Genomic DNA, 27,965 nt, shown 5'->3' with positions numbered 1-27,965 from the left:
AGATTTGTTGAAAAAGTAAAGGAAAATATTTTACTCTTGTTTTATAATAATGAGTTTTGAGTAGTTTAGATATTTTGTGATGGTTTATCGACATCCATTTTTGTTTAATGCTGTGCATATTCAAAAATAATTATATCAATTTGTATCTTCAAGACAGGTTCCAACATCAATTCTCATTAAACCTCTCTGAAATAGGTCACTGCTATCATAAACTAAAATAAGAGATTTTGTAGTTTCTTCAAGTCAAAAAGTGGGCTTGAATTAAAGTCATTCAATTTTTTTAAGTTAAATTCCAGACTATTTGAATTTTATGTTTCTGTGTTCCAAAGAAATTAATATAGATATCATGCCCTGGGTCCCAGTGTCACTTTGGCTGCCTGTGAGGTGTGTCAGACCCAACACCAAAGAGACCTATATATCTACCACTCTCTGAGATAAGGACAGTATGATTTGTAAAGCCCATGCCTAATAACCTACACAGCCAATGTCACTGTCACAAATTTCTGCAGCCTAGATCACTGAGCCACCTGCAGTCATCATTACCATTGATCACAACTAAAGAAGCTACATAGAGACTACACTGCTGCACACATACAAAACCAGAGACTCTGCACCCTTTCCAAACAATACCCTCAGGCCCATCAGCACGTGCACATTTTCTCCTATGAAAGCCATTCTGTATAGTTTGCAAGAGGTGACTGTACAACCAGACACACAGACATCAACAGAGGAACGCAGGGAACACAAAAAAGCCAGAAAATATACCACCACCAAAGGAACACAATAATTCTCTTACACCTGCCCACAAAGAAACAGACATTTATGAATTGCCTAAAAAGTAATTTAAAATAATGATTGTAAGGAAATGCAGAGAGATACATGATGATGATACAGATAGATGATTTAATGAAATAAAAAAAGTATGATCTGAATGAGAAATTTAACAAAGAAATAGATATAAAAAAGAACCAAACAGAAATCTTGGAGCTGAATAATTCAATCAATTAAATAATAAAATGCAATTGAGAGCTTCAACAGCAGACTAGATAAAGCAGAAGAGAGAATCTCTGAACTTGAAAATAGGTCTTTTGAAATGATGCAGTTCAGAGGAAAAAAAGAAAAAAACAACAGCGTGAAGACAGCCTATGGGACTTATGGGACACCATTAAGTGAACACATAGTCACGTTATGTTATATAAGAAGGAGAAGAGACAAAGAAAAGTACCAAAGGCTTATTTAATGCAATAATTGTGGAAAACTTTCTGAGTTTTGGGAGAGATATGGACATCCAGATCCAAAATCTCAAAAGGCCTTCTATATATTTAACCCAAATATGTCCACTCTGAAGCACATTATAATCAAATTGTCAAAAGTCAAAGACAGAGAGAAAATTAAAAGCAGCAAGAGAAAACCATCAAGTCACATATATGGGAATGTCCATTAGACTATTAGAGGATTTCCCAGGTAAAACCTTGCAGCTCAGGAGAGAATGAGATGGTGCTAAAAGAAAAGAAAAAACAAAAAACAAAACCCTGTTAGACAGCAATCCTATGGCCAGCAAATCTGTCCTTCAGAAATGAAAGAGAAATAAAGTCTTTCACAGACAAACAAAAGCTGCTGGAATCCATTGCCGTTATACTTGCCTTATAAGAAATGCTTAAGGGAGTAACTCAAGTGGAAACAAAGGATGATAATTATGATCAGGAATACACAGGAAATTAGAAAACTCTCTTGTAGAGGTAAATACATAGTCAAATTCAGAATATCCCAATACTGTAATGGTGATGTCTAAATTATACATATCTCTAGTATGGAGATTAAAAGTCAAAACAGTCAAAAGTAACTAATGCTACAATAAGTATTAAGGAATATACAATATAAAAAGATACAAATTGTAACATTAAAAACATAAATTGTATGTGGACGAGAGGGTAAAAGTTTCAAGTTTTTGTATGCAACAGAAGTTAAGTTTTTATCAGCTCAAAATAGTGGATTATATCTAAAAGATGTTTTATGTAAGCTTCATAGAAACCACAAAACAAAAATCTACAGCAGATTGATAAAAAGAAAAGAATCAAAGCTTAGCATTACATGAAATTATCAAATCACAAAGATAGACAAGAGAGGAAGAAAGGAAGAAACAGCTGCAAAACATCTGGGGGATTGCAAAGGCTAAGCAGTTGGAAATAAACAAACAAACAAACCAACAACAAAAAAAAAATCCAGGGGAGAAATAACAAAATGTCAGTAGTAAGACTTTACCTATCAATAATAACCTCTAATATAAATGGACTAAATTCTGAAAAAATAAGATAGCACATTATGATAATTTTATTGCCTGAATATATTAGCAGATGGAGATTCTTTGTTCTCAGAAAATGTGGGAGCAGTAGCGGCATATTATTTTACACAATTTAACTAAAACCTTTTTTCATACACTTATGTACAGACAGCCTCAGCTATAGATGAAAATTACCATGAATAATTTCAGGTGGTGGCATGTCAGGTGTAGATGTCATTTATCAGTGATTCATTTATGCTTAAAAATCAATGTGTTTTCAATAGCTTGTTTGCAACCCGGATCTTCTGTAGAATATAACAATTAAACTCAAACTTTTTCCCCACTATTGAGGCCAAATGCACCTTTTGGGCCAAGATTATATATAAGAGTTAGGAAGGATGTTAAAGTGAAGTTGGGTTAATGAAAACTTGAACATTTTGTACCTCTAATAGCCCATCTTCTACTGAAGTTCATGCTATCTATTTGTAACACCTTTTCCTCCTCTTCAGAGCTCCCTTTGTGCACTTTCCCTTTACTCTGCACTGCTGTTGTCCTTGAGTGATTTTTAATACTATCTTGCTGATAATTGTTCTGTAACACACTCTTCTTTCCCCCAGTGTCTTTCAACATTGGATTCTCTCAGCTACCATAAACACTATCACCCCATGAACGCCGTCACCCCATAAACACTATCAGCCCTCAGAACAGACACATTTGCAGGATCTCTAAGTCTGAAACTGCCCTGTGTCACAACTGCACCTTGTTTTACTGACTGCCTTCATTTTCACCATTTTTAAAATTGCTTCTGTCACTTCTAGTTTCTTACCTCGCTATTTTTCCTGGTATTTTTCTTCCATTCTAGTTATTCCTATGTCACCTCCACACACCTCTTGCCTAGTCTAGGGCCCCCAGGCAGACTTTTTAGGATTGATTTGCTACATTTTTGTATCACACCCCAACCTAGGCTATCCCTGCTTACCAACCCCCCCACCCGCCCCCGCCAGGCTACAGATTGAGTTCATAAAAGCCAACTGAGTGCTCTTCGGTCCTTTCACTTTTATGTTGTGTACTTAAAATGTCCTACAGTAGTTATTCCAGAACATTTCTCTCCTCAAGTCACTGTTCCTTTGTCAATTTCCACACTCATAGAAACCAACATGCCTCCTCTTTCACTTAGAAGAATGAGTCAGACTGCACAAATATTGCCAAATCCCCACTTCTGTACTTTCTCATTCTGAGCATCTGGAAACTTTTAAGTACCTAAAAATTCCATGTGTTTGGATTGGTGTTAGGTTCATAAAGACAAATGCTCCTAAGGAGCTCATAGCTCATAAATCCACAAGAAACAAAAATAATTATAGAATGAGATACATGTTTATAGCAGAGACAGTAACTTAATGTCGTTTTCATCATAGAGGCAGAACTATTTGAATCTCCATGAATCTTTACGAAATGATATGATAAATTAAGGAAATGGCAAAATATATTACATTGTTCAGGATGAGTAAGCTAGTTTTGTTTGTTGGTTGTTTGTGTTTTACTTTGATGATAATGAATTAATTCCTCATACACATACTCTTTATTCATTTATTTATATTTTTACAGACAGTCCATGAAGGCATTGAAAATGGAGCAGTAATAACCATGTTCTCAATGAGCCTCTACTAGGGTCAACCTAAATTTATTTTGTTCTATTTCATTTTTTTAATTCTGTGGCATGGTGTTCCTGCCAAAGATGCTAATTCTCTTTATATCTTAGAAATCTTGTATTCCATTTGATAAGAACCATTTTGACATAGAAAGCCACATTTGCACTTACATTTTCATCAGCTGTCTTTCCTATATATGTCTTTGGACTAAGGAAAATGCTTGAAATTAGAGTACTTTTTATCAGAAGAACTCACTAGAAGGAACAAATGTTTCATATTTACAAGCATATTTGCTGCCTTAGCTGATATACTTAGTGTATTTTTGTGTATATCCTTAGGTATAATACAGCAATCAAACTTAGAGCTAAAAATAACAAAGATAATATCAAGGGGCAAAAGATTTTTACCTTTGATTATTAGACAAATGTGACAAATATATTGCAAAGATCAACTCAATTGTTCTTTTCAAAACTGAGAAGCTGTAGCTGTGAATTCTATTTCTGAGGCAACTAATTCAAACGCTATGATGTGTATTTGGTTACATTTGGGCCCAAACAGGTAATGCCTATTATCATTCTACAGTATGATATACTGGTGACATGGCTGTTTTCCTCTGACATGATTGATATGGTTAGATTCAACAAGATCTAAAAATGAAGATGAAATTTTTTAGATTTATTTTCAAGCAATAATTTGAATTTACTATCTCTCTTATATTCAGATTCAAAACATTATTTGTGGCTGGAGAACGATGTGATGTGGAGACCCTGGAATGGTCCAAAAAGATCTTCAGAGTACCTGTCCTAGACCATTGGTGGCAAACTGGTGAGCATTTTCCAAGCATGTACATAAATAATGCAGAAATGATAAAAAACACTGCAGAGATTGGAGGAAATCCTGAGCTTTGACCATCAGACACAAACTCAAGATTCAGTTGGTTCAGGTTTCAGTGAAAATAAGCAATTCTTTCATTGCTGTATTATTAATAATGTCTTCGTAAGTGACATGGATGCTACCATTCTCTTGGTCCCTAGGTATAAAACACTAAAGACCTCTTTATCTTCTCGTCTTTGTTTCCTATATCCAGTAAGTTACTAAACCTCAGACTTTCCTTTGAATTGTCTGTTGGATTTATCCCACCTTCAGTACTCACATTGATTGCCTTTGAGCTGTGGCAGCAGCATTATCATCTGACCGAATTTAAAGTACCCTCATCACTTGTCTCTGTTCTCTGCTTTTTTATATACCCTGCACACTGCTTCCAGAGTCCTTTTTTTAAAGCACTGCTCCTCTCATGGGATTCTCTGGCAATCTTCTTATGTTTACAAAATCTAATCTCTTCTGCCTAGCATTTGAATCAGAGAAATTTATTTTTCTCCAAAATGATTACCATTACAGATTTAATTTATTTATTTACTTATTTTGTTTATTCTTTATTTTCCTCCCACTAAGTGATCCTTGGAAAACAAATTTTTCTAGTTAAGTGGATAGACTATAAACTTTGAAACGAGCAAACAGAAAGAAAAAATCCTTTCTGCTTTTTCTTTTGAGAGATGTCTGTGTACACATGTGAGAGTGGGAAGATTATCTGGAATGTGTTTTCCACCTCACCAAATGTAGGGATTTTTCTTTTCATTTGACCAACTGAAAGTAGCTATGAGCTATGGGAGCCTTATAGCCTTTATATGTACATATTTCAGTTCAATCCCCCCGAGTTCAATGAATTATATCAATCCTTTTATGTAAGTGTTTTCAGTAGTTCTACCTTCTGAACATCTAGGGAAGAGTATCAAATTTGTATTAAAAATTAATAAAGTCACTTTGTAAAAATTAGGGCTGACTTTGAAAATGATTTTCATCTAGGAGATCAAGTAAATGACTGAAGTTCAGTGTTTGATATTTTAGAACTTTTTTGATATTTTAAAACTGCTTTGATTGAGAAATTATATTTTATACTATCTCCTTGGATATTTTACTTTAAACAATGTTTTCTGTATCCTTTGTAATATGACACATAAAATGAATGATCAGAGCAGAAGACATGTTCCTTACATAAGATGAAAATCAGAGAGAGGGATTTTATTCTCTACAGTTTTAGTTACTATGGGAAAAATTGTTTATTACTCATCTAAATTCAGATTTGTAACTTATTTAGAAAATATAATAAGACTGAATTTAGAGAAAGACCAATGTTATGTGTATAAATATATAAAAATAAGTGAAGAATTATTACCTTTGCAAGAAGACTGTTTATAGTATTGATGTAACCTCTATTATTAGCCAGGAAAGTTTTAGCAGTTATTTTCCAGGGCATGATCTGGAAAATATTTCGTCACCTTTAAGATAATTTTCCTTACATGGTCAAAATAGAGGAGTTGCTTCTTAGACACAAATGACCTTACACAAATGCTTGCAGAAGAGTTTTATCTTTCTCCTTAAAGATGACTATGCCAATGCTTATTGAAGAAAACCAACACATTCAAAAATAAAATTATAATTATTTTACTTTTTCTTATAGGTACCTTTTTACATATTAGCTTGTGTGGATATATGTAGTTAATACATTCAAGTTTACAAAAACAGCTCATATGAAACAAGCATATGAGGTCTCTGGTAGGAGATACTGGGTTTCAGGTGAATTTACAATTTTTCTTTAATGTATTGTTCAGAGGGAATTAATAGCCACATTGTGTCAATATACTGTCACTGTAATCAGGTTGAAATGGCTCCTCATTACTGTGGAAGACAGTGGATTTTTACTTAAAAAATGACCAATTCTTTTCTTTCCCTTCAACCATTCGATTTTACAGCATTTAGTATTCTGTCCAAGGTAGATCAATAGATGATAGATGGACAGATGGGTAGTTTTATATTTTATAAAAAATTTCATCCTAGATGATGCATATGTCAGCTACTAGCAGGAAATCTAGTTAGAATCTCTTCATTTGCATATAAGAAACCAATTTATCATTTTCAAAGTTGTATGTCGTGGTAAGTAATTATAAAATGATACTGAAGTTCAGCATTTACAACCATTCTCCTTTCTTAAAGTGCTATCAAATTAATGTTAAATCATCAAGGAAAAAGGGCACATACTTTATGAGTTATTACTAATTCTTAGAAAACAGAAAAACATCTGATATTTCTAGTACATTCATGCATTCCCTAATGTTTTACATAGCAAACAGATGATGGTGCACTTCCTTGAGAGGTATGCTAATAAAGATGTGATAATGTTTAAGGGAAGGTTAGCTTTGATCAAAGAATGTTTTTCTTTATTTCAAATTTCAGGTTTTCTATAGGGTCCCTTTTTCTTATTATTGACTTAAAAGTCGATGTTTTTGTACACTTGTACACTTTTATGAGCTTTTCATATCTATAAATAATTCATGAATTTACCCTCTGATTACATTGATATATGTGTGTAAATGAACTGTTTAGAAACTGAGATGTATAATTTGAAATTAGCAAGGGATATGTTAAGTAACTTAAATGTATGAATAAAAATGAATTAGTACATGTGACTTGACTTATAAGAAGGCACTCTGCAGCCAATCTATTTATATTGCTACATTTTATTAGCCAAGGTTCTCCCAAGAGACAGAATCAATAAGATATATTATTAATATATACAGAGAGACAGATAAATGAGAGAGGATTTATTAGGGGGATTGGTTCACATGATGGTGGAGGCTGAGAAGTCCTGTGACAGGCCATCTGCAAGCTGGAGACCCTGGGATGCTGAGAGCGTGGCTCAGGCCAAGTCCGAAGGCCTCCTCAGAAGCAAGGATGACAATGGTGTAACTCTCAGACTGAGGCCAAAGGCCTGAGAACCCAGGGGGCCACTGGTATAAGTCCTAGAGTGCAAAGGCCAGGGAACCTGGAATTGTCACCCAAGGAGAGAAAAGGAAGAGTGTATTCAAACTTTGGCAGATAGATCCATACTTAGCCTTTCCTCTGCTTCTGTTCTCTCTGAACCTGGCTGATTGAATGGTGCCTCCCCACATCAAGGGCAGATTTTCACCACCTTGTCCACTCAAACTCACATGCTAATCTCCTCTGGAAACCTCACAGATGCACCCAAGAATAATGCTTTACCAGGTTTCTTAATCCAGTCAAGTTGACACCTAAAATGATCCATCACACATCATTTTTGTTACTCAAGTATAATTTGCATTAGCAACATCCTCTTTTGTTCCATTAATATCCATACTCTTTGATACCTGATTTAAATAATATCTAATATTCCAAAGTGAGAACTAATCCGAAGAACAGATCAGCCCCCTCTACCCCTCTTAGGAGCATTTTAATAAAGAATTGTTGCTGTTCAACACCACTAAAGCATTAAGCTCTTGCCCTGGATTGTAATAATGTAAACATTTAATGCTGTCATGAAGGAAATTGGTCTTGCTAAGTGTAGAGAGGAGGGCTGTATCTATTTGATTTATAAATCTGTTTAACAGCTGAATTGTTAGTCACCCAGATGTTTTGTCTTCACAGTAACTCATCCGTAAGAAGATTGGAAACATCTGGAGTATTGACTGAATTTTATATTTTCTTTTTTACGTGGAGAAACAAAGGTGCTACAGTCATAATTTAAAAAGGAAAAAATTAAGAGGATAGATAAGTGTTCCAGTAAAATATGGTAACTTGTGTGCAAAAAAATGAACAGCCAGAACTTCATTATCCTTAGTTGTATAATCTCCAAATGAAACACTGTATTGTTATAGAGGAGACTGCCCAGAAATCAGACAGAAAACACAATTTTAGAAGGAAAGAATTGTCCGTGCAGTGCACGGTGGCCTTTGAAGGATTTTTTTTTTCCTGACTTAAGATGTCTATAAGGGCGTTCTTTTTCTTATAAGTAAGTAAGCTACTACCAAAAAGAGGATTCCTTACATCTCAGAGACTATTAAAACCCATAGACAGTAGACCTATTTCTTTTTGAGCCTATCTTCTTTCCTTCCTATTTGCTTTAAGATATGGTATTGGTTTAGAAATTAATGTAACAACTCATTGTGGAGCCCCAGTTTTTAATGTTATTTAAGCCTAAGTAGACACACTTTACTCTTTCCCTTACTATCAGTAAGTTAATTGAAGATGACTACAAGGCTAGACTACTCAAGTTCCATAATGGTTTTATAAGGAACAATTTTGTTCAGTTCAACAGAATTCATGATTCTTTCCACCTGACAGGATACTATCTGTGTAGTTCCCAGCAGAAGATTCGGAGCGTATGTTGAAAGTGTTTCAAGTGTCCTTATGTCCAGGCAGTGATAACATAATTGAAATGAGATAATGACTGCCAATTTGAGCAATGCTAGGTGATTTTGTTGTTTGTTTATTTTGTTTCTATCACTTTAATGGAGGGATAAAATTCTTAGAAGAGTCATACAATTTTGAAAATCCTAAGGAGGGATTTCAATGAAAAAACAGTAGTCATCTAATGACATTGGTGATGATTGGAGTGATTGATCTTACTTTATCTGCCTTGAGCCATGTTTGTTGAGTTCTTATATCTTTGAGTAATCAGAGTATCTCTCTTCCTATATGATTGAACTGCTGCAGTTTTAATTGCAATTGTAGTTCTGAAGAAACTATAGTCTGTATACAGCCTAAATCTTCCTCCTTTAGGGAGGAATCTGATAATTCTTGATTTTATTAAAGTGGACCCAAAAGCTCCAGCAAACTTCAATCATCAGCTCTTAAATCAAAACCATCAATCCTATGGGTACATGTATCCTAATACAATATTATTAAAATGTGTCAAGGCTACTTGACATGAGAATACTTATTTTTGCACAGTTTGGTAGAATATACTTCCTGAGAGTGGTGGACAACTGAAACAAGACTTTTAACCCCAGACGCTGGTTAGGCTAACCAAATTCAGTCCTTATTCTTAGGAATATCTGGAGAAGATTCATTAGGCCAAGGTTTGTTTTAAGACAGCAATACATTTTATTTACAAAAATCAAAGCCACAAAATAGAATAATTATTACAATAACAGTTTGGTAACAATTATCCTAGGCAGAGATCTCTATGGGGAATGTTAAAGACACAGCTATAGCAGTCTCATTCCTCCTAAGTAAACTAATTATAAAATTCTTAACTAGCATTTGAAGATTTGATAGGTAGAATATCAAAGTCTAAGTCACTTTGATTTTCTGAATCATCGTCTTACTTTCTTACCCTTTGATTCTCAGACATTCTGCTTTTATATGTCCATGTTGATATACTTATTGCAGAGGGATTTTAATCTGTCAGCCTGAACTTCTAAGTTTAGTCTGCAATAGGAAATATTTTTCATCCTTGGAATCATCACTGGAAACTTTATGACTTATTTCTTTCATTTCCCTTTTTTCTTAACATTTTGCAACTATGTGCTAGATGTGTGACTTTCTTCCAATTTAAACATACTTAGCTTATGCCCCATGCAAAATCATATGTATTTTACTGCAAAAATGCCTTCCTAGGGCTAAGGCATAAAAGGGTCCATATGGCTGACGTGACAGTGAGAAAAGTAACTTTTGGTGACTTTACCTTCAGGACTCTATTTTTAATTATTTAAAAACCTGTTCTCTGTGGTTTGGATACCAATAGCCACTAGTAAATATTCTTTTGACTGCAGATCTGGGGGCAAAATATTTCCATGTACAATCAAATGCTCCTTCTAGGTTTTGCTCTTTTACTCTTTGTTATTCCTGCTTTTGGATTTTACTCAATCATTTCAGAGTCTGTCAAATTTGTACTATGCTGGTAGGATTTCTTTAAAGTATATGCCTGTATTTATTTTCAGAGACAATGGATTGGATAGTATGAAATGCACACTGTGGAACTCAAAGAATTGGGTTTGATTGGACTGGAGATGCCACTGGGTTGTCTAGGAGATACTGCCTGCTACTCACAAAGAGTAGAGTGCAAAGAGTCTTTCAGTAACATGAATGAATCACTACTATCTGATATATTTTTGTTTTTTACAATTTAATGGCCAGAAATAAATTCATGTCTTTCATTCATAGAAAAGATATTTTAGATAAGTTTAGCGTGAGAAGTTGTGATTGGGGGGAAAACAGCTATATAGACACAGTGTCATCTCAGCAATATGCAGCTAGAGAGAGATGCTGTGACAGTAACCATCTGGTGAGAGAGAAAAAAGAGCCCTATGTCATCATCGTTGCCTAGCAACAGCACTTTTTTCTCATTTAGAGCAGTCTTCATTAGTTTAGAGTAGGTGATTTTTACTGATAATTTGAAAAGCCAGAGCTTAGAGGTAAGCTACATGAATTTGGCTTGTGGAAAGACTAATCTTTTGTCAAATGTAAGGCATGCTTGATAAGGTTTTCTCTTTTTGAAAGTGAATAACTGTTTACAAATTGTTAATCCATCTGAAAATGAATTCCCAAACCAAACAGCAGTGTTTGAATCAGACAGTTTCATCTTGATAGCATTATAATGTAGAAAGGACATCAAGTTCTTTGCAAATATGATTACATGAACTAGTTCAGAGATATAGAATTATTATTTGTGCTCATTATTATATTAATGATAATGTTTTGGCAAGAGACTATAACCTGGGAAATTGATTAATAATATAAAGTTGGTTTTAGATGTTGATATATCATATATTCTAATTCTTTTGCCCTTGGCAAGGATCACAAATAATTCACCTTAGAAAGATGAAAATATGTCAAGCTTTTATAGATCTTCCTAAGAACAAGTTTCTAAGCTTTCCCTTGATAAACTTTACTGTGTGGAAATTTGATTCTCCATTTCATATAGACCTCTGTACTGTGGCCCGTTGGCCCCCATACAGTTCCCAATTCCCCTTTCATTGTGAGTTTTAATTTGGAAAACAGCAGGTGATTATTTTCCTTGAAAAAACAATGTGGGTAATGAAAAGTGATGCCGAATCCAACAGGACTGCCTTTAAATCCTAGTTCAGCCACTTACTCTATAACCGTCAGCCAGTCCTTCATCTCAAGTTTCCTCATGAGTTTATTTAAAGCTTTAAAAGGATTGAAATATGTACAAACAACTTAGCAGAGTTCCTGGTCTACAGTCAGCGCTCAAAATATATTATTTTCCTTCTCCTTTCCCATGAATAACCCTTCATGAGTGCAAAGGCCATCTTTAACATCCTGGCCTAGAGATAATTCAGATTCAAGAAAACTTAGAACATAAGAGCTCAATTTTATACATGAGAAAAAGTGACCACAGAGAGTTCAATTACCTAGAGTCAACTTGCTAGTTAACATTAGCACCAGAACTCTCATTGTTCTGTGCTGTCCAGGGTCCTTCCTCTCTTCCGACCTTTTATCTCATGCCTTCATTAATTCAGCATTTCTTGTCTAATTGAACTACAGGTCATTTATTGGCTTCTCCATTTAATCATCCACAGTCAGAGGTAGTGTACTGGTAATAGAATAGGATAAGACCAGTGTCTCATAGCTTGAATTAATGTTCTGCTTCCAGTGCAAAATGTTAGGTTGCTTTGAATTATGCATTTTAAACTGAAATCGTACCATCTCCTGAACACAAAGATTAAATTGATTTTCTTTCACTGGGGCATGTCTCACTGTTTCTGCTTTCTTTGTGCTACCACCATTCAAGTTATTTATAGCTCACTGCATAGATTCAGAGGTGGAGAGAATGGTTTCTTTACAAATTGCCTCTATGCCTATGATGATGCTGTGATTAATATGACTCAGCAGTACTAGGCTGCTGAATTGATTTATTTCCAGGACTTCTGCTCCCAGCAGGGCCACCAGCTTCTAAATCTATATTGCTTAAATGTAGTGTTTCTAGAACCACAGTAGGGGCAGAATGACAGATTGCCAGATGCAGCAGGAACTTTCATTTACAGGGCTGAACTTGGGGATTTGCTACCATGTTCTTCCTCTTAACCTTCTCTCACATCTAATCTTCTTTCTGTGTTATCTTTAATTTGTGCACCCAGACCCTAGGGGGTTAGCTTGGACTTCTCTTGCACCCACGTTTCCCATATTCAAACAATCACCAAGACTTTTTGATTCCGAAGACAACTCCAATTTGGTCTTATTTCCCTCTGCTGCTCACCTGCACCAGGCCACCAACATCTAACTGATTTATTGCTCTGGGTTGGGATCATCAGTTTAGTGCTCCAGTTCGTAACTGAAGAGATTTTTTCTGTAATGCAATTCTGAGCAAATCGCCTCTGCTAACTCCCCTGTGTCTCCCATCGTTCCTGGAATAATATCCAAATTTCTTAACGCGGCATGAAAGGCACTTCATGATGTACCTCTGCTCACCTCTTTCACTTTGCCTTTCATCATCTCTCTCAGTACACCCGCCGCCCCCAAGCTCTGCTCTGCCGAATAACTTGCAGTCTTTTGATGATCTAACTTCTGAACCTTTGTACATGCTGCTATTTCTATTTGGCGTGTCTTTCCACCCTTGACACTCCCTTCTCACAAAAAGAAATACCTTTCGGGGAGTAGAATATATTCAATACTCATTGAAGGGCTGACCTTTGAATATCATTCTTGGAATAAGAAAAGATTGTAAAGGAATTATAGCCGTAACATGCAGTTTTTCTCTTCCCGGGGTCCTCTATTTCTCCTTCTCTCTGGTTCATTTTGGGAGTGTTTTCTGCAATTTGCTATTATTTAGTTTTTAAGAGCCCTGTTCTTAACAATGGGATCTAGAGCCTAAAATCATGTCAGAAGTATGTATTTACTAGCCAGCAAACATTTCCTGATTCATTAACTTTTTGTTCAAAAGCTTTCCTTAGCTTATGACATCACTCAGAGTGAGATCTTGCGATGACTTTGAAGTAGTCTTGCATGATATGCCTCCTCACTCTCTCTGACCTTATTTCGTATTAATACTTTCCTCATTCATTCTGGCTCAATCACGTTGGCTGCCTGCCCGTTCTCAAACACTTTAGAAATAAAGCTACCTCAGGACCTTTGCACTTCAGGTCTCTTAGATTCTTTCCCCCTAAACACCTGTGTGTCACATGTTCTCACTTCTTTCTGGTGTTTGCTTAAATGTCACCTTCTCGGGGTTTTCCTGCTCAGGTTTTTCCTGCTCAACCAATATAAATTTGCAATCCCTCCCCATGAAATTTCATACCCTGTCTGTGCTTTCTTTCTTCCTTCAGCTCTTATGCCACTTTAGCATACCATATATTTTACTTTTGCAGGTTGTTCTTTGTTTTTTCTCCCTAATGAGAATGTGAGCACCATGAGGGTTGAAATTTGGGTCACTTTTGTTTATTGCTGTATCCCTAGTTCTAAGCACCTAGCACACAATAGCCGCTCAGTAACTGTTTGCTAATAAGTGATTTGTACCACTACTGCCATTTTCAAGCATGACAGACTGTCACTCCCTGTCACAAAGATTGTTTTTCCCTCTCCTGAGACACAGTATGGGTGATTTTCCCCTTTCTTATCCTTTGTCTTCTGCAAGAGAACCTCAGGAGTGATAAACTTGCCTGTTCCATTCTTCTTCTTTGAAAGAACTATGCAAACTAGGACAGATTGTTTATATTTTCTTGACTATAGGCCTCAGGAGTTTTCATCTGTAAAAAGAATATTCCCTTTTCTGCCTATCATCTTGTAGTTGGATTAAATGCAATAATATAAATAAAAACCACTTAGCACTGAACAAAGCATAATTCATACTTGAAAAATTATGTATATTAGTTCTCCTCCTTTATTTCCCTTTAGATTTAGAAGTTTTAAGGGAAATTCGTTCAGGTAACAACTTACTATGCAATAAAGTGGTGTGAAGCAGTAAAGATACTGTGAGGTTTGTCCTTTAAAAACAGGTAAAATTTCTCTATCGGCTTCTAATGTGGTGTGAGTATTAATGTGCCTCAGTAACGTTCTTCACACCCTTCAATTCCTGGTTGTCTCTTACCTAAGGAAATTACGCCAGTGATCTGCTGAGCATTTTGTGTTTCTAAACTTAGTACCTTCATAAAGATTTTTCCAAATAAACTATCCAATTTGAAGAGAATGTTCTGGTTTGTTTATTGTAGCTATTTCCCAGTCACAACATGACATCTAGATTTCCTGTCTCTCTAGATAACTGCTAGCCATTTAATTATAGCCTAGGTGGTACGAAGCAGATGTTTTTAGAACACCTTTGAAATGGGCCTTTGAAAGTCCTCAGGAATTTAGTTGAGGACTGCAGCATGCCTAGGGGCTTTCACTAACCAGAAGCCTATTCTGCACAGGGACCAGCTTGAGAGCCAGGGTGTTTTCCTGGTCTGTGTGCACAAATGTGTCACTACAGGTGTTTATGGTTGCACTGCAGATGGATCAGTCCTTGGGTCCCAGGACCTTCAGAGGTACAAAGAAAGAGAACTAATATGTCTATACTCTATAACAGCTATTAATATTATAGTCCTTTTTAGCTCACTTTTGTATACAGTATGACTCCTTATTAATTTCAGAGTCTGAGGACTTACCATTTTGTCTGATTGTACCTTCTGCGTGTCACTAGCAATAGTTCTTTTTCTAATCCCCTACATGAATATCAAAATAAGGCCAACAGGATACTTTATTTACAAATGTTCAAGGCATAAATTTATGTTATCTATCATAGGTAACCTTAATGGATAATCCTTTCAATGCCCTTAAAATTCAAAGTCAAATTAATCATATAGAAAAATATGGTTTTCATCCTGGAGAACATTTGGGGATTAAAATTTTTAAAAAATAGCTAAATATGGTTTACATAGTTGTCTTATAATTATAATCTATAACAAAACAAACTTTTAAAGATTATAAATAAATAATCACCATACAAAGGTGCTTATGAATCTCAGGAAGTATGTACGTCAGCTGATTTAGGCAGTGAACATTGACCATGCTTTGCTAATCCTTCCATGCAGCTTTATAATAAGACAGGTTTTAGTCTCACTTCCTCTTCCTACACTGCCCTTCTCCCAGTGGGAAAGGAAGAGCAGAGTGCCAGCATCTTTCAGAAATTCACACTGAGATGGGCCAAAGTATGGTGCAAGTTAGAGTTTTGCTGTGGTGGTCTTTTATTTGCTTTTCTTTGAGGCAGGAGATACTAAAGCCATTGGTAGGTACATTTTTAGGTTCTAGAGCTATCTGTTGACAAGTTGTGGAAGCCTTATGATGTTAAGAACTGTTGAGAGTTTCAACTCCAGAGGATTGGAGTGCCCCTGTTGATAAACTAAGCTCGATAAGAAATACTTTAAAATAGATTGACTTTAGCAGCTTCCTTCCACCAGGATGGGAAGGGTAACAGAAGTATCTTGAAAGGGGTATCTCCTTTGCTAATGTGTCCTAGTAACTTCTGTTCCTGTTACCATCTTATTCGTTCTGTGTACCGTTCTTTAAGCACCTCACTCTACCAAGGTTGCTTCCTTCCATCACCCATGCTCTTGTCTCTCACATCAGTGTTGAAGGATAGCAGAAGTGGGTACCTGGACGTTTCTAAAAAGGCAAAAGAGAAACTGCTGGTAACCCTTCCAACCATGTGGATTTTCTTCCTTGCTTTGATCATGCTATGGGGGAAATGGGCAGGAGTACTGCATGGCTATGGAATGTCATTTCATAAAATACCTTCCCATCTTTTGTCTTGCTGGCAAAATACTTTAGAACCCTTTGTTAACTATCAGAAACGTCTGCTCCGGTTACTTGCTGACCACCCTCAGCAGTGACCATATTCAGCATCTTAAGCACCAGACTGTGACTTAGGAACTGTGTTTTAATGTTCAAGAATCCATCTTCTGTTATTGATGCCAGCTGAGCCACCACCCATAAAATGTGAATAATAAACTGAACTACTCTGAAAGGTAAAGAACAGCAATAAATTCTTCCCATCATTCTAAAGTGATATAAATGTATGATAAATGATGGTACAGACCACGATGGAAGGAATACATAGTGAGTACTTTAGAAGATGGATGTCTTTGATTTTTGCATTACTTTGGATATGATTGGTCTGGCAATTAATTCCTTGGGTGTATGTATGTGTGTGTTACGTGTGTAATATTAAGCCAGTAAGTCCCAAACTTTTCACTATTAATATCCTCTTATCCTGCCCTTTCACTCATATATATCTCATATGTAAAAGATTCTGTTAACTCCAACCTTGTATTTATTAATAATAACAAGTACATTCCTTCACATAAAAATAGCCATTCTCAGAACTTATAGCTATCAGATAATAGCTGCTATTATTATGGTTGCTACAACTTGAGACAGAGAAAAAAAATTTAACATTTTTGTTAATCAATGCAGGCTGATTGCGAATAAGCTTATGGTCTTGATGAAATAGTCAGCAGAGCATAAACATCTTCCTTTCTATGTTTTGGGACTTCTGGAAGTGCAGCAACAACAGACTGGGAAGAACTTAATAAGGCATTGCTCAATTCAGCCTTTAGGTGCAGGGTCTCTAGGCAAGTGTAGTTCTTAGAAAATTAGAGCATGATATTATTCACATATTTATAAAAGTCTTTGAGTGACTTATTCCACAGAATAAACTAGGAGTAGCAGAAATATTTTGACACATTTACAATGATAAACTAACTTTAAGTGAGTCAAGAGAAGGCATCTTTTCTAGTGATAAGCTTTGAACGTGTGTTGTTAAACCTTCATGGTCACATAATTCTCCATTCTTCACGCCTGCTGATCCACAATTGAGAGCACTAGAGCAGCTTTTCTTTTCTTTAGAAGAAATACTAATGCATACTTTATGCTAAATATGTATCCTTAAATTTTAAAACTTAGGATATGTTATAAATTAGTAGATTTAAAAAAATTTTTAGGTAATACATTTGCACTATTCATCTATCCCTAATGCAATTAAATTATGTGACAAACCAGGGTGGTGTAGAGTGTACATGCACTGAAGAAGCATCATGGTCCCAAGTTGAAACATTAAGTGATAAATAACTTTTCTTTCTCCAGAGACTGGATCCCCCATCACAGCGTCATGCATCGGATTAGGTAATTCTAAAACACCTCCACAAGGGCAAGCAGGAAAAAGTGTTCCAGGATACAATGGTAAGAAATGACCCTGATAATTTGAAATATCTAGTGTTAATAAATTTGGTATTTTCTTGTTTCTAGTGTACATTATATTGCATGAAACGTATTAGGTGTTTAGTATTTGGTTGAATAAATGTCTTGTATTAAAAATGAATCCCTTAATTTTTGCAATCAAAAGTAAAATAGTGCATTTACAGGGACATGTTCTAATTGGCTGTCATAACCAAGAAAATAATATCAGTTATAAGTAAGAATATGGGTGTAAAATTACTACATGTGGAAAACCGTGCTAGGTGCCCAGCACTTTATGTACATCCTTTCATTTAGTGCTGAAATATATTTGATTCAGAGATATTATTGCTATTTTAGAGATAAGTTAACTGATAAGCTAACAGAGAGACTAAATATTAATGATTTTCCTAAGGTAATGCAACTGCTTAGATCCTGAGGACAATGCAAACCATCGTGTTTTATTTTATTTGCTCACTTTCATTACAAAAGCTATAGTTTCTTCTGTTACATATGCTACTTTTTAATTTAGGAGTGAAGACAAGCCATTTGAACCTTGTTGTCTAAAAATAAATACAAAGAGTAAAGGTTCTAAAAGAAAACAACTCCTCAATGGTGGCCTTATGTGACAAAGAGATATAATAACCTTTCAATATTGTTTTTAAATTTATGGTAGTCATCATAATGGTCAAATAATTTTCTTTGGACTCCACTGCCTGGTGGTATAACCTATACAAAATCATCTAAATTTTCAAACGCTAAATTTCCTTATTTCTAAATAGAAATAATTTTATACACTTTATAAAGGCTGCTGTTTTATGATGTTACACAACAAAGTACTAACACAGAAAGACTGAATTAAGTTTTAGCTAGCAGTGCTACCAATATTTCAGAGAAGCCAGAGGGACTGACTTGATTTAGACTCACACATTCATTTTACAGACAAGGAAAATGAGGTAGAGAGGTTATATAATTTGCATAAGGTCACACAATTTGGCTTAATAGATTTACAAAACAAACCTAGCTTTGGGGGAAAGAATATGATTCTTAAGATATGTTTCCTATTTGCATATAAATCACAAAGTTTAGAGATTTGTCTTTTGCTTCTCCAACATAAAAATATTGTGTTTGCCTTCTATGACAACAACTAGTTAAGAAAACATGGATCATTTGGTTTAACCTAGCAGATATATTTATAAAAGACACTTTAGATTTTTTTAAATCAGGGCAGAAATAGATACTCTGTGAAATCAGTGACTTCTCCAGCCATGGAAAGGTGAACCTAGATTTAGTGAAATCCTCCATTTGAAAAGTTCTGCCATCCCTGTTCCTTTTATGAGAAAAATTGCTTCTGTGTTGAGACATTTTTAGGGGTTATTGATTGTGGGAAATGTGAAACACATTTCTCTTTTAGTATTTCAGTACCATTCTTATATCTAGTTGTAAGACAGAGCAAAGTTTTGATGCCTCATGGAACTCCGGTACAGAAGTTTCTCATTGTCTGAAAGCCATTGCCTTGCAGACTGCATAGGTTAAACATATATAACCAGGAAACCAGTGACTTTTGACTGATGTTTTTCATGTTTTGTGGTTATTTAGGGATTAAAAGCACAATGTGATATTTAATATTATAAGAAAAAATCAGGATCCTTTTGAGAAAAGGAAATCCCTTTTGGGAAAAAAAATCCTCTTTGTATAAAAAATATCCAGTATAATATAACACTTATTTTCACATTCATTGAGTGCCTTATGCAAGGTTATTACTTTATATTTTAAACACTTTTTTAAAGTAATTTTTGTATAGATATTATGAGAAAGAAATATCTCCCATTTTAGACATAGGAAAACTGAAGAGGTTATTGAATGTGCCCAGGGGCACGTAGTAATTTGGACACTGTACTAGTATTTGGGGAAACACAGAAAAATTAGGCATGGCCCCCACTCTTAGTAAAATCACAATGTAGTCAGGGAATGATTAATTTTTTTGGGGGGGGCAGTGTCCTTCTCTTCTCATAGCTGCTTAAATTGGAATTACCTGGTTGAATGAAGCCACATAAAGAATCTATTAAAGACCATAAGATGATGATTTATTTTCATATTCAGTTTGCACTAAGGGTTATGGAATGTGGATATAAGCTTTGATCTTCTAAACTCTTTCAGGATTTTATCAGAATAGCACAGAACTTATTGGGATAACATTTGGGAAGAGTAAATGGACTTAATTTAAAGCTCCTAAGTGAATATTAAGCTTTAAATCAGAATAAGGGGTTTTTCATGGTTTTAAAAGCTTTATTTTTATTGATTACAATATTTTTGGTATATTTTAAAACTTTGTCTTCTTCAATTTTTGAAAACCTGAACATTTTTTAATGTTTCTAATAAAACAGAAGGCTATATCTAATGGACATAAACATAGATTATGATATTCCCAGCATGTTTGAAATATAACGTCTTCATTTAAGGGAGATTTTGAAGGAAAACTTATGATCGTGTTAGGAATCAAATGCATGTAGTCTTTATATTTTTTGGTAAAATATTTTAACTTATTTATATAGGTTCAGGGTCTCACAGCAGTTAAAAGATTACCTTTTTAAGCTAGAGTTTTTGGAGTTGAATGTAGAAAATATGAAAAAATGTTTAAGCTTTAAAGCTATGCATTTTTATTCAACTATTTATTTATTTGTATTTTACTCTACAGTTATGATTTTGGATGACAACATGCAAAAACTGAAGGCTCGGTGCTTAGGAAATATTGTGGTAAAGTAAGCAAAATATTTAATACTACTATTTAAAAGGGCTAAAATTAGAAAAAATTTTAAGAAAAAATGCAGTGATTGCAGTGTTATTACTAGTGAGGAGGCTACAGAATGAGCTTGGGTGTTATTTAAGAATTGTGTCAACTCTATGGTCATTTAAACATGGAAGTCTCACGAAATACAAAAGATTTAGACACAATTTTTTAAAAGGTAAAGCTTGCATCTTTTTAAATAACTTTTTTTCTGATAATACAAGTAATGTATAGATGGTGAAAGTAAATTGTACACAAAAAATATAAACAACTAAATAAAGTTACTGTACTCCCACCCCTCAGCAATACACTGTTAATATTGTAATACATATGACTTCTTTCCACTTTTTTACCAAGAATTTTACATTGTTAAATCAGTTTAGTTATTTTTCTGTATTGCAGGTTTCCCTTAACCCTGTCTCAGAAGATGTTTAATTTTTCCTCTGTCCCTTAAAAAATTTTATCCCCCACTGTAGGCTTCTTAGTATTTTTTGAATTTTTATGATTATAAATAATACTGTATTGAACATCATTTGGGTTTTATCTTTTCCTCTTTTCTAAAAACTATTACAGTATTAAATATATTTCTAAAACCATAATTACTGGGTCAAACAGTAGCATATTAGATAGTTCCTGACTCACCAAATACCACCATTCCTTGTTAACATTTTTTATCATTGTTCATTTTGTAGGCTAAAGTGCTAAAATTTGAAGTGAAAATATTTAAATTTACTTTGATTAAATCAATACATGTACTTTAAAATTGTTATGCTAGTAGAAGCTGAAATAGAAGTTGATTTAGTTGGGAGACACAAATATGTGACGTTTTAACAACTGATAGACCTTGATTTCGTGCCTGTGATTAGAATGATATTGGCATCTTTCCTGTTAGGGTTTAAGTAGTAGATTTGCCAGAATGAGCTGCTATGAATAAAAAACATTTTATGTCAGATTTTTTAAAAGATTTTTTTTCATTTATTTCTCTTAGAAGTCAAAAGAATGCATATTACTTGGCATTCTCGGATTGGTATAAGATTTCCTCCTCTGAATAAAATACTTTAAATTCTATGAAAATTACATGAAAAGCAGTAGTTAGAAAAGAACATATTTCTTTGGGTGGAGATATTTTAACTTTACAGAAAGCTAATAGAAGAGATACACATTATGATACAATTCTTCTCATGTTCTTATGTTATCAGTAAACATGTAAGTACTGTATTAATTTTTTTAAAGTTTCAATTTTAAGACAGTATATCCAAAAATTAAATATTGAATATACCAGTTACATTTATATTTTTCTGAATCATGATCCATATTAACATAGAGCTGGTTCAAATTTGACCTGTTTGGGGTAAAAACAGTAGGGGAGGGGGGAGGGCTTGCTAAAGAAATTAATAGTATGAACATGATTGTGGGTGGATGTTTAGCTTGCTTAGGGAATCACATGGTTTTCAAGAGCTTTTCAAAGCACTCTAGCAGCATATATTTTCATATAACTTCCTAACTATATGAGTCATCCATTTCATAAAACAATTCTTGTAGACCCCAGAGGTGGCATTTGATGCCAGCCCAATTTTAAACCCCTCGTAGGTTCTGTCACTCTAATTATAGGTGGCTTTGCCCCACATCCATTCAGAGATAATAAAATATAGCAGTGCCCCACATAAACTATAATCTTTTCTTGTAGCCATTAGTGTTATGTCAAGTAGTTGAAAGTAACACAACTATTGCCTTAAGCATTCTATGGTTTAGATTGTCATCAATTCAGGATGATTTTTTTCCCCTCTGTATTCCCAAGCAGGGAATTTTACGGGACAGATCTCCAGCGTTCTGAGATTTCATTATAAATTACTTGAGGAGGCAACATGTTACGACAAACAGTGGAAGTTGATTCCTCCCTTAGGTTAATGGTGAAACTAGATATTTGAAAATATTATATATGTTATTGTATTATTAATAGAAATGTGAGGTAGAAATAGTCAGAATGAAAAAAGGTGACCACCAAGTCATCTCTCTCTCTTTCTCTCTCTCTCCTCAACCTTTTTGGGGAAACTGATTTTTATCTATGTGAGCAAGAATTGCATTTTGAAACCCACATTGCCAGCAGCCATTCCACTCTAACTCATCAGCCTGAACAGCATTCATGCATCTCAACTGCTGCCTGCAGTGTGTGTAGGATGTTTTCATATTTAACATCCATCAGCAAGACTTGTTTGTGTAGGTCCATATATAGAAATAGTGATATATGGAAACAAACAAACAAAAACCAAAACATCCTCTTTATCCACTTTGATTTTTCCACCTTGTTTGTTACTGCATTCTGGAAATCACTGCTTTACTCTCCTGGGAACCCTGTTACGAAAAGGTACACATTTTAGTAGTTCCTAAGCTACTATAATGCCTAAGATATAAAAAGGAGTCCTGCAGTTTTAGGATTTTACTAGATTACTTGCATTCATAGAATTTACTTTTCCAGTAGAAGAAATAACTTCACATTCATATGGATGTTAGAAAATTCTTTTGATTTTGAAACCTACTCCAAGGCAGTTAATTTAGTGAGAAAGTTATGGTATCTGAATTGCTATGAATTCAAAATGCTCATGAATTTTAGAAAGTGCTCCTATAATTGCATCCAGAGCTCCAAAGTGCAGAAATAAAACTATGAGTCAGTAATTTCCAGGCAACAGAGAGCAGGGCATGAAAGAAAATTTTAGCTGCAATTGCTTTCCTCCATACCACAGCGCTCACTGTTATTAAAGCCATAGTTCTCTGGCTCTTTCCTTCTGCTGGGTATACATTTTTCTCTGACCAGATCCTTTGTTGCTATTGCAAGTGTGGCTTGTCTACCCTGCGCTATTTCCTGACCTGTGCCCTGCAGGCCGTGGTGAGGTACAAGAGAGCTGTGTGTAATTGTCCCAGTGGCTTTTTCTTTAGTGCCTGGCAATTTCTCATTCTTCAGATATAGAACTCTTGGCCCTTAATGATGTTTGTTCATGTCTTTATAGCTTCACAGAAGTGATTCAGTCACTGTGCTATCATCTTTGGGAAGGACCAGGACAACCATATTTTCATCAGGGTATGCTTTGAGTAAAAGCAACGTGTCACATAATTATAATCCTGTTCCTTTCTAAATCTCATATACAGATTTTAGTATGACCTCTTTTTAGCCATATTACAACACTGTGAGGTAGGCATGAGACAGATATTATCCTTATTTTAGACAAGAGAAACTAAACATCATCAGTTATACAGCTAGACTTCATGTTATTGCTCAGTCTTTTGTCTGCCCCAGAATAAAGAAATTATGGCCTGGCCAGTATCTTCTGGGAGATAAAAAGTAACTTCATATGAAAATCTCAATAAAGCCTAAGAACCTCATAGAAAAGGATCCCATAGGGGGTGCAAGGTTAGGAATTAACTCCAGAATTCTAAAGGAAACAGGAGTTATGTCCTAGTTTATTTCTGTTGTTGTGGAATTTCCCAATAGAGTAGGAATAGAAGGCATCTAAGAGTTCTATATTTGAGATTGGTCAGGAATGTGTTACCTTCTAGGATGATGGGCATTCTCTTCCTGCCCTAGCTATTTAAGGACTTCTCAGCACTTTGGTGCCTCCCTCCTACATAGGTGTCACTTCTGCCTCAGTTATCCTCTTCCCACTTCAGAATGGTCTCTTTGGAAAGGATATTCGCCAGGGGGAAGTCCTGACTCACGTTGGAGGAATTATAACAAAACCCCCGTTTTTATTCTGCTTGGGAGAGTGGGTGAAGGTATCACAGGGTGGTAGCATTTGATTTCAAACATGAAGGATGTGTATAGGCATTAACCAGCACATTTCTTAGTATTTTTGTACCTTTCCCTTCCTTCTGCCAGTCCAAGACATTTTTATATTATTGAAACTACAGGAAAAAAGTATTATTCAGAAAATGGGCCCCAGAGCACCCACTATTCCAGAAGGAAGACCTGTACATAATGTGGAATAATCCTTAGGGTAACAATAAGGAGAAAGGTTTTGATTTGGAATGCTGCAGAATAAAATCTGCTCTAGTTCATATACACCTAACTTCTATCTTTATCTTATTGCTTCTCTTCTAACATTTTCCTACATTGATCACATTTTCTTCTCACATACACACACACACACACACACACACACACACATGCACAGAAACACACACACACACACAGAGTAGTCCGTTGTTATCTGGAGTTTTACTTTTCACAGTTTCAGTTGCCTGTGGTCAACCATAGTCCAAAATTATTACATAGAAAATTCCAGAAATAGATAATTCATAAGCTTTAAATTGCTCACCATTCTGAGTAGTGTGAGAAAATCTTGCACTGTTTCTCGCAGAACATGAATCATCCCTTTGTCCACTATATCCACACCTAGACACTATCCAACCCTTAGTCACTTAGTAGCCTTGGTTATCAGATCGACTGTTGTGGCATCATAGTGCTTCTGTTCAAGTAACCCTTATGTTGCTTAATAATAGCCTCAAAGCACAAGAGTAGTAATTCTAGCATATTATTATAATTGTTCTATTTTGTTAATAGTTATTACTGTTAAACTCTTACTGTGCTTAATGTATAAATTAAACTTTAAGAAAGCTATGTATGTATAAGGAAAAACATAATATATGTAGGGTTCAGTACTATCCATAGTTTCAGGCATCTTGGAACTGGGGGCCTTGGAACATATTCCCCATGAACAAGGGGGAACTTCTGCATGTGTGTGTGTGTGTGTGTGTGTGTGTGTGTGTGTGTGTGTGTGTATCTAATCATAAATGCTCCCAATTCTGAAATCCTTTTTTCTTTTTTGCTTTTCTGTAGGAACCTTATATGGCTTCTTCTAGGGGTCCCTCTTTAAAGACCCTTTTCAATATTCAAATTACAGCATTTGAATTTTTAAAGATCCCATACCTTGTTAATGTAAAACAAAAAGTATTCCCTTATTTTATCCTGTCAATTACTGATTGCAATTTCGTATCTTGTTTCCTTCAGTTAGACCTGTGAATAAGGAAGTAGTTTTCTAAGAGCATCTCAAAAATAACTTGGGATAAACACACATGCCATTTCTAACAGGTCCACACCTTGAGTAGCAAAAAAACTTCTCTTCCAAGAGCTCCTAGCACTGCAGAATTTAACCACCTGCTATAAAATTTGCCCAGTGAACATCTTGAATGCTTACACTTGATGTTATTTCATTAATTTAATGGAGTAGACATCATTCACTACAGTCTTCCTCCCTATCTGTATTCTAAAAATACTAAACGTCATGTAGATCACAAAGGTACCAAGATCTCCATGTGTCTGTGACCATAGTGTATATCTTTGTACCATAAATACCTAGCACAGTGACTGAGGATTACCAAACACCCAACAAATATTGATTGAATGAAGAAAATTAATGTACGTGTTAGTATATAAATAAATAAATAAGTAAATGAATAAATAAAACTATCAAATAATTTTGATGTTTTCTTCTCTTTCATACCTACATCCTTTCTTCACTGGCTACTTCCACTCAAATCTTCTCCATCCTAAATCAGCCTACATTTTTGCATTAAACCACTGACAAATATCCCTCCTTTCAGTCACCCACAAAATTTTAAAAAGTGTAGTCTAACCTTACCACCTCCACTTACTTGCTTTCTGTTTATTCATTAATCACTCCAACTATTGCTTTCACCACCTCGTTGAAATGACAATCCTGAGAATACTCAAAACATCTTGATTACTAAGTTCCAGGACCAGTGTTAAATCCACTTTCAAGCAAAATTTGCATTTCATTTGACCTTGTTGAACACACCCTCATTATTAAAACTGTACTCCAGTGGCTCCCAAGATACTGCTTTCTTCTGGTTCTGATGCAGTTTTGACTTTCTTTTTCTTTTAGTTCAATGATCTGTTTCCTTTGACATTTCTTTAACACTGATGTTTGACTTTATATTTCTCCTTCCTCTTTTATACTCTCTCCCTGAATCATCTTACCAATTTCTGAGATTTCTCTAATTACCTAGCTACACGTGGTGGACATATCACTATATCCACCCAGCCTCATCTTCCTTCTGATTTTCAGGCACGTATTTATTGACATCTTATTTCATAGCTCCACCTATGATAGCACCGGTTCCTACAATTCAATATCTAAGCCAAATTTTCTGTCTCCTCTTTACTTCTACAATCCCCAATATGACACTTGTCCTGAAAATATTGCTTTTATGACATTCTGTTCTTTGTGTTGGCATCACTATTGATCTAGAATAGAACTTCAGAGTTAGCTTCGATTTTTGTCTCTTCTTCATCCCTCACATTTAAATTCCATCCTCTTATTACCGTGGCTTCTATTTACCCAGTTCATCACACTAGCCTCCGCATTGTTCCTAGGACAAAGGTATGATTAAATCCTTTCTTCTTAATAAAAACAAAACAAAACAACTTTGATAACTCAGCCATTACCACATGCCTATTGTACTAGTCGGGGTTCTCCAGAGAAATAGAACCAGTATGAGAAATATAACCGAGAAGGCTACTAAGTAAGTACGAGAGGGTAGGTTTTTAAACATCCTCAAGTTTTACTATCTAAATTTCCAGACTATAAAGTATCTAAAAGTTTTCTGTGCCCAGAAAACAATTTGAGTGGTTATCTTTGTTAGTAGGCACTTTCTGTAAGGAACCAAAATGAGAATTTCATTTATTAATGTAAACATACATAGATGGATGGTGGTAGACAGAGCGATAAAGATTAAGCCCTTCCCATGTGTGTGACACCTGCTTGACACTATGAAGGAAAGAAGAAAGTATAAGAGGAAGTTGGCTGGAAAGAGAAGATGTATTATTCCTTATATTTTATATGCTCAAGTATTTCTGAGTATCCATAGGAGTGAGAAATCATAAGTCTGGATGGTTATGAAAAGAAAGAATAGAAGAGGGAACAGCTGTTGATTGTGACGATAAGATTGTACACAGGATGTTTAATTAAAACATTTCATTCCACAAAGAGACAGGCAAAGGTGATGGTTGTTACCTTGGTATTTCAAAAAATGAATTTATTTTTCTATAGTGAAAGGATATTTTTCTTAAAAAATGATTCAATGATGCATTTTTGCTCTTTTTGCAGATATTTTGCTTCTTATGGAAATGATTATTGCTAATAACTATTTAAATATCAAATGTGTGTGCCTTTTGTGCACTTTCCAGAAACTACAGTCATTCTTTAATAAT

At 35.0% G+C, this 27,965-nt stretch overlaps 1 protein-coding gene across 1 annotated transcript in view; it reads left to right on the top strand.

Annotated features, from left to right (window-relative positions):
* The window catches only part of ACSS3 (acyl-CoA synthetase short chain family member 3), a 123,125-nt gene that overhangs the window by 81,004 nt on the left and 14,156 nt on the right, over positions 1-27,965 (top strand). Inside the window, exons 9-11 of the mRNA XM_045553301.1 lie at positions 4,652-4,755; positions 17,863-17,958; positions 20,651-20,714. Of these exons, the coding sequence (XP_045409257.1) occupies positions 4,652-4,755; positions 17,863-17,958; positions 20,651-20,714 (264 nt within the window). The remainder of the gene's footprint in view (positions 1-4,651; positions 4,756-17,862; positions 17,959-20,650; positions 20,715-27,965) is intronic.

Source organism: Lemur catta, chromosome 6 (assembly GCF_020740605.2).
Source record: "Lemur catta isolate mLemCat1 chromosome 6, mLemCat1.pri, whole genome shotgun sequence".
Classification (NCBI taxonomy): Eukaryota; Metazoa; Chordata; class Mammalia; order Primates; family Lemuridae; genus Lemur; species Lemur catta.
The sequence above is the reverse complement of the archived record's forward strand: the minus strand, read 5'-3'. Positions and strand labels throughout refer to the sequence as shown.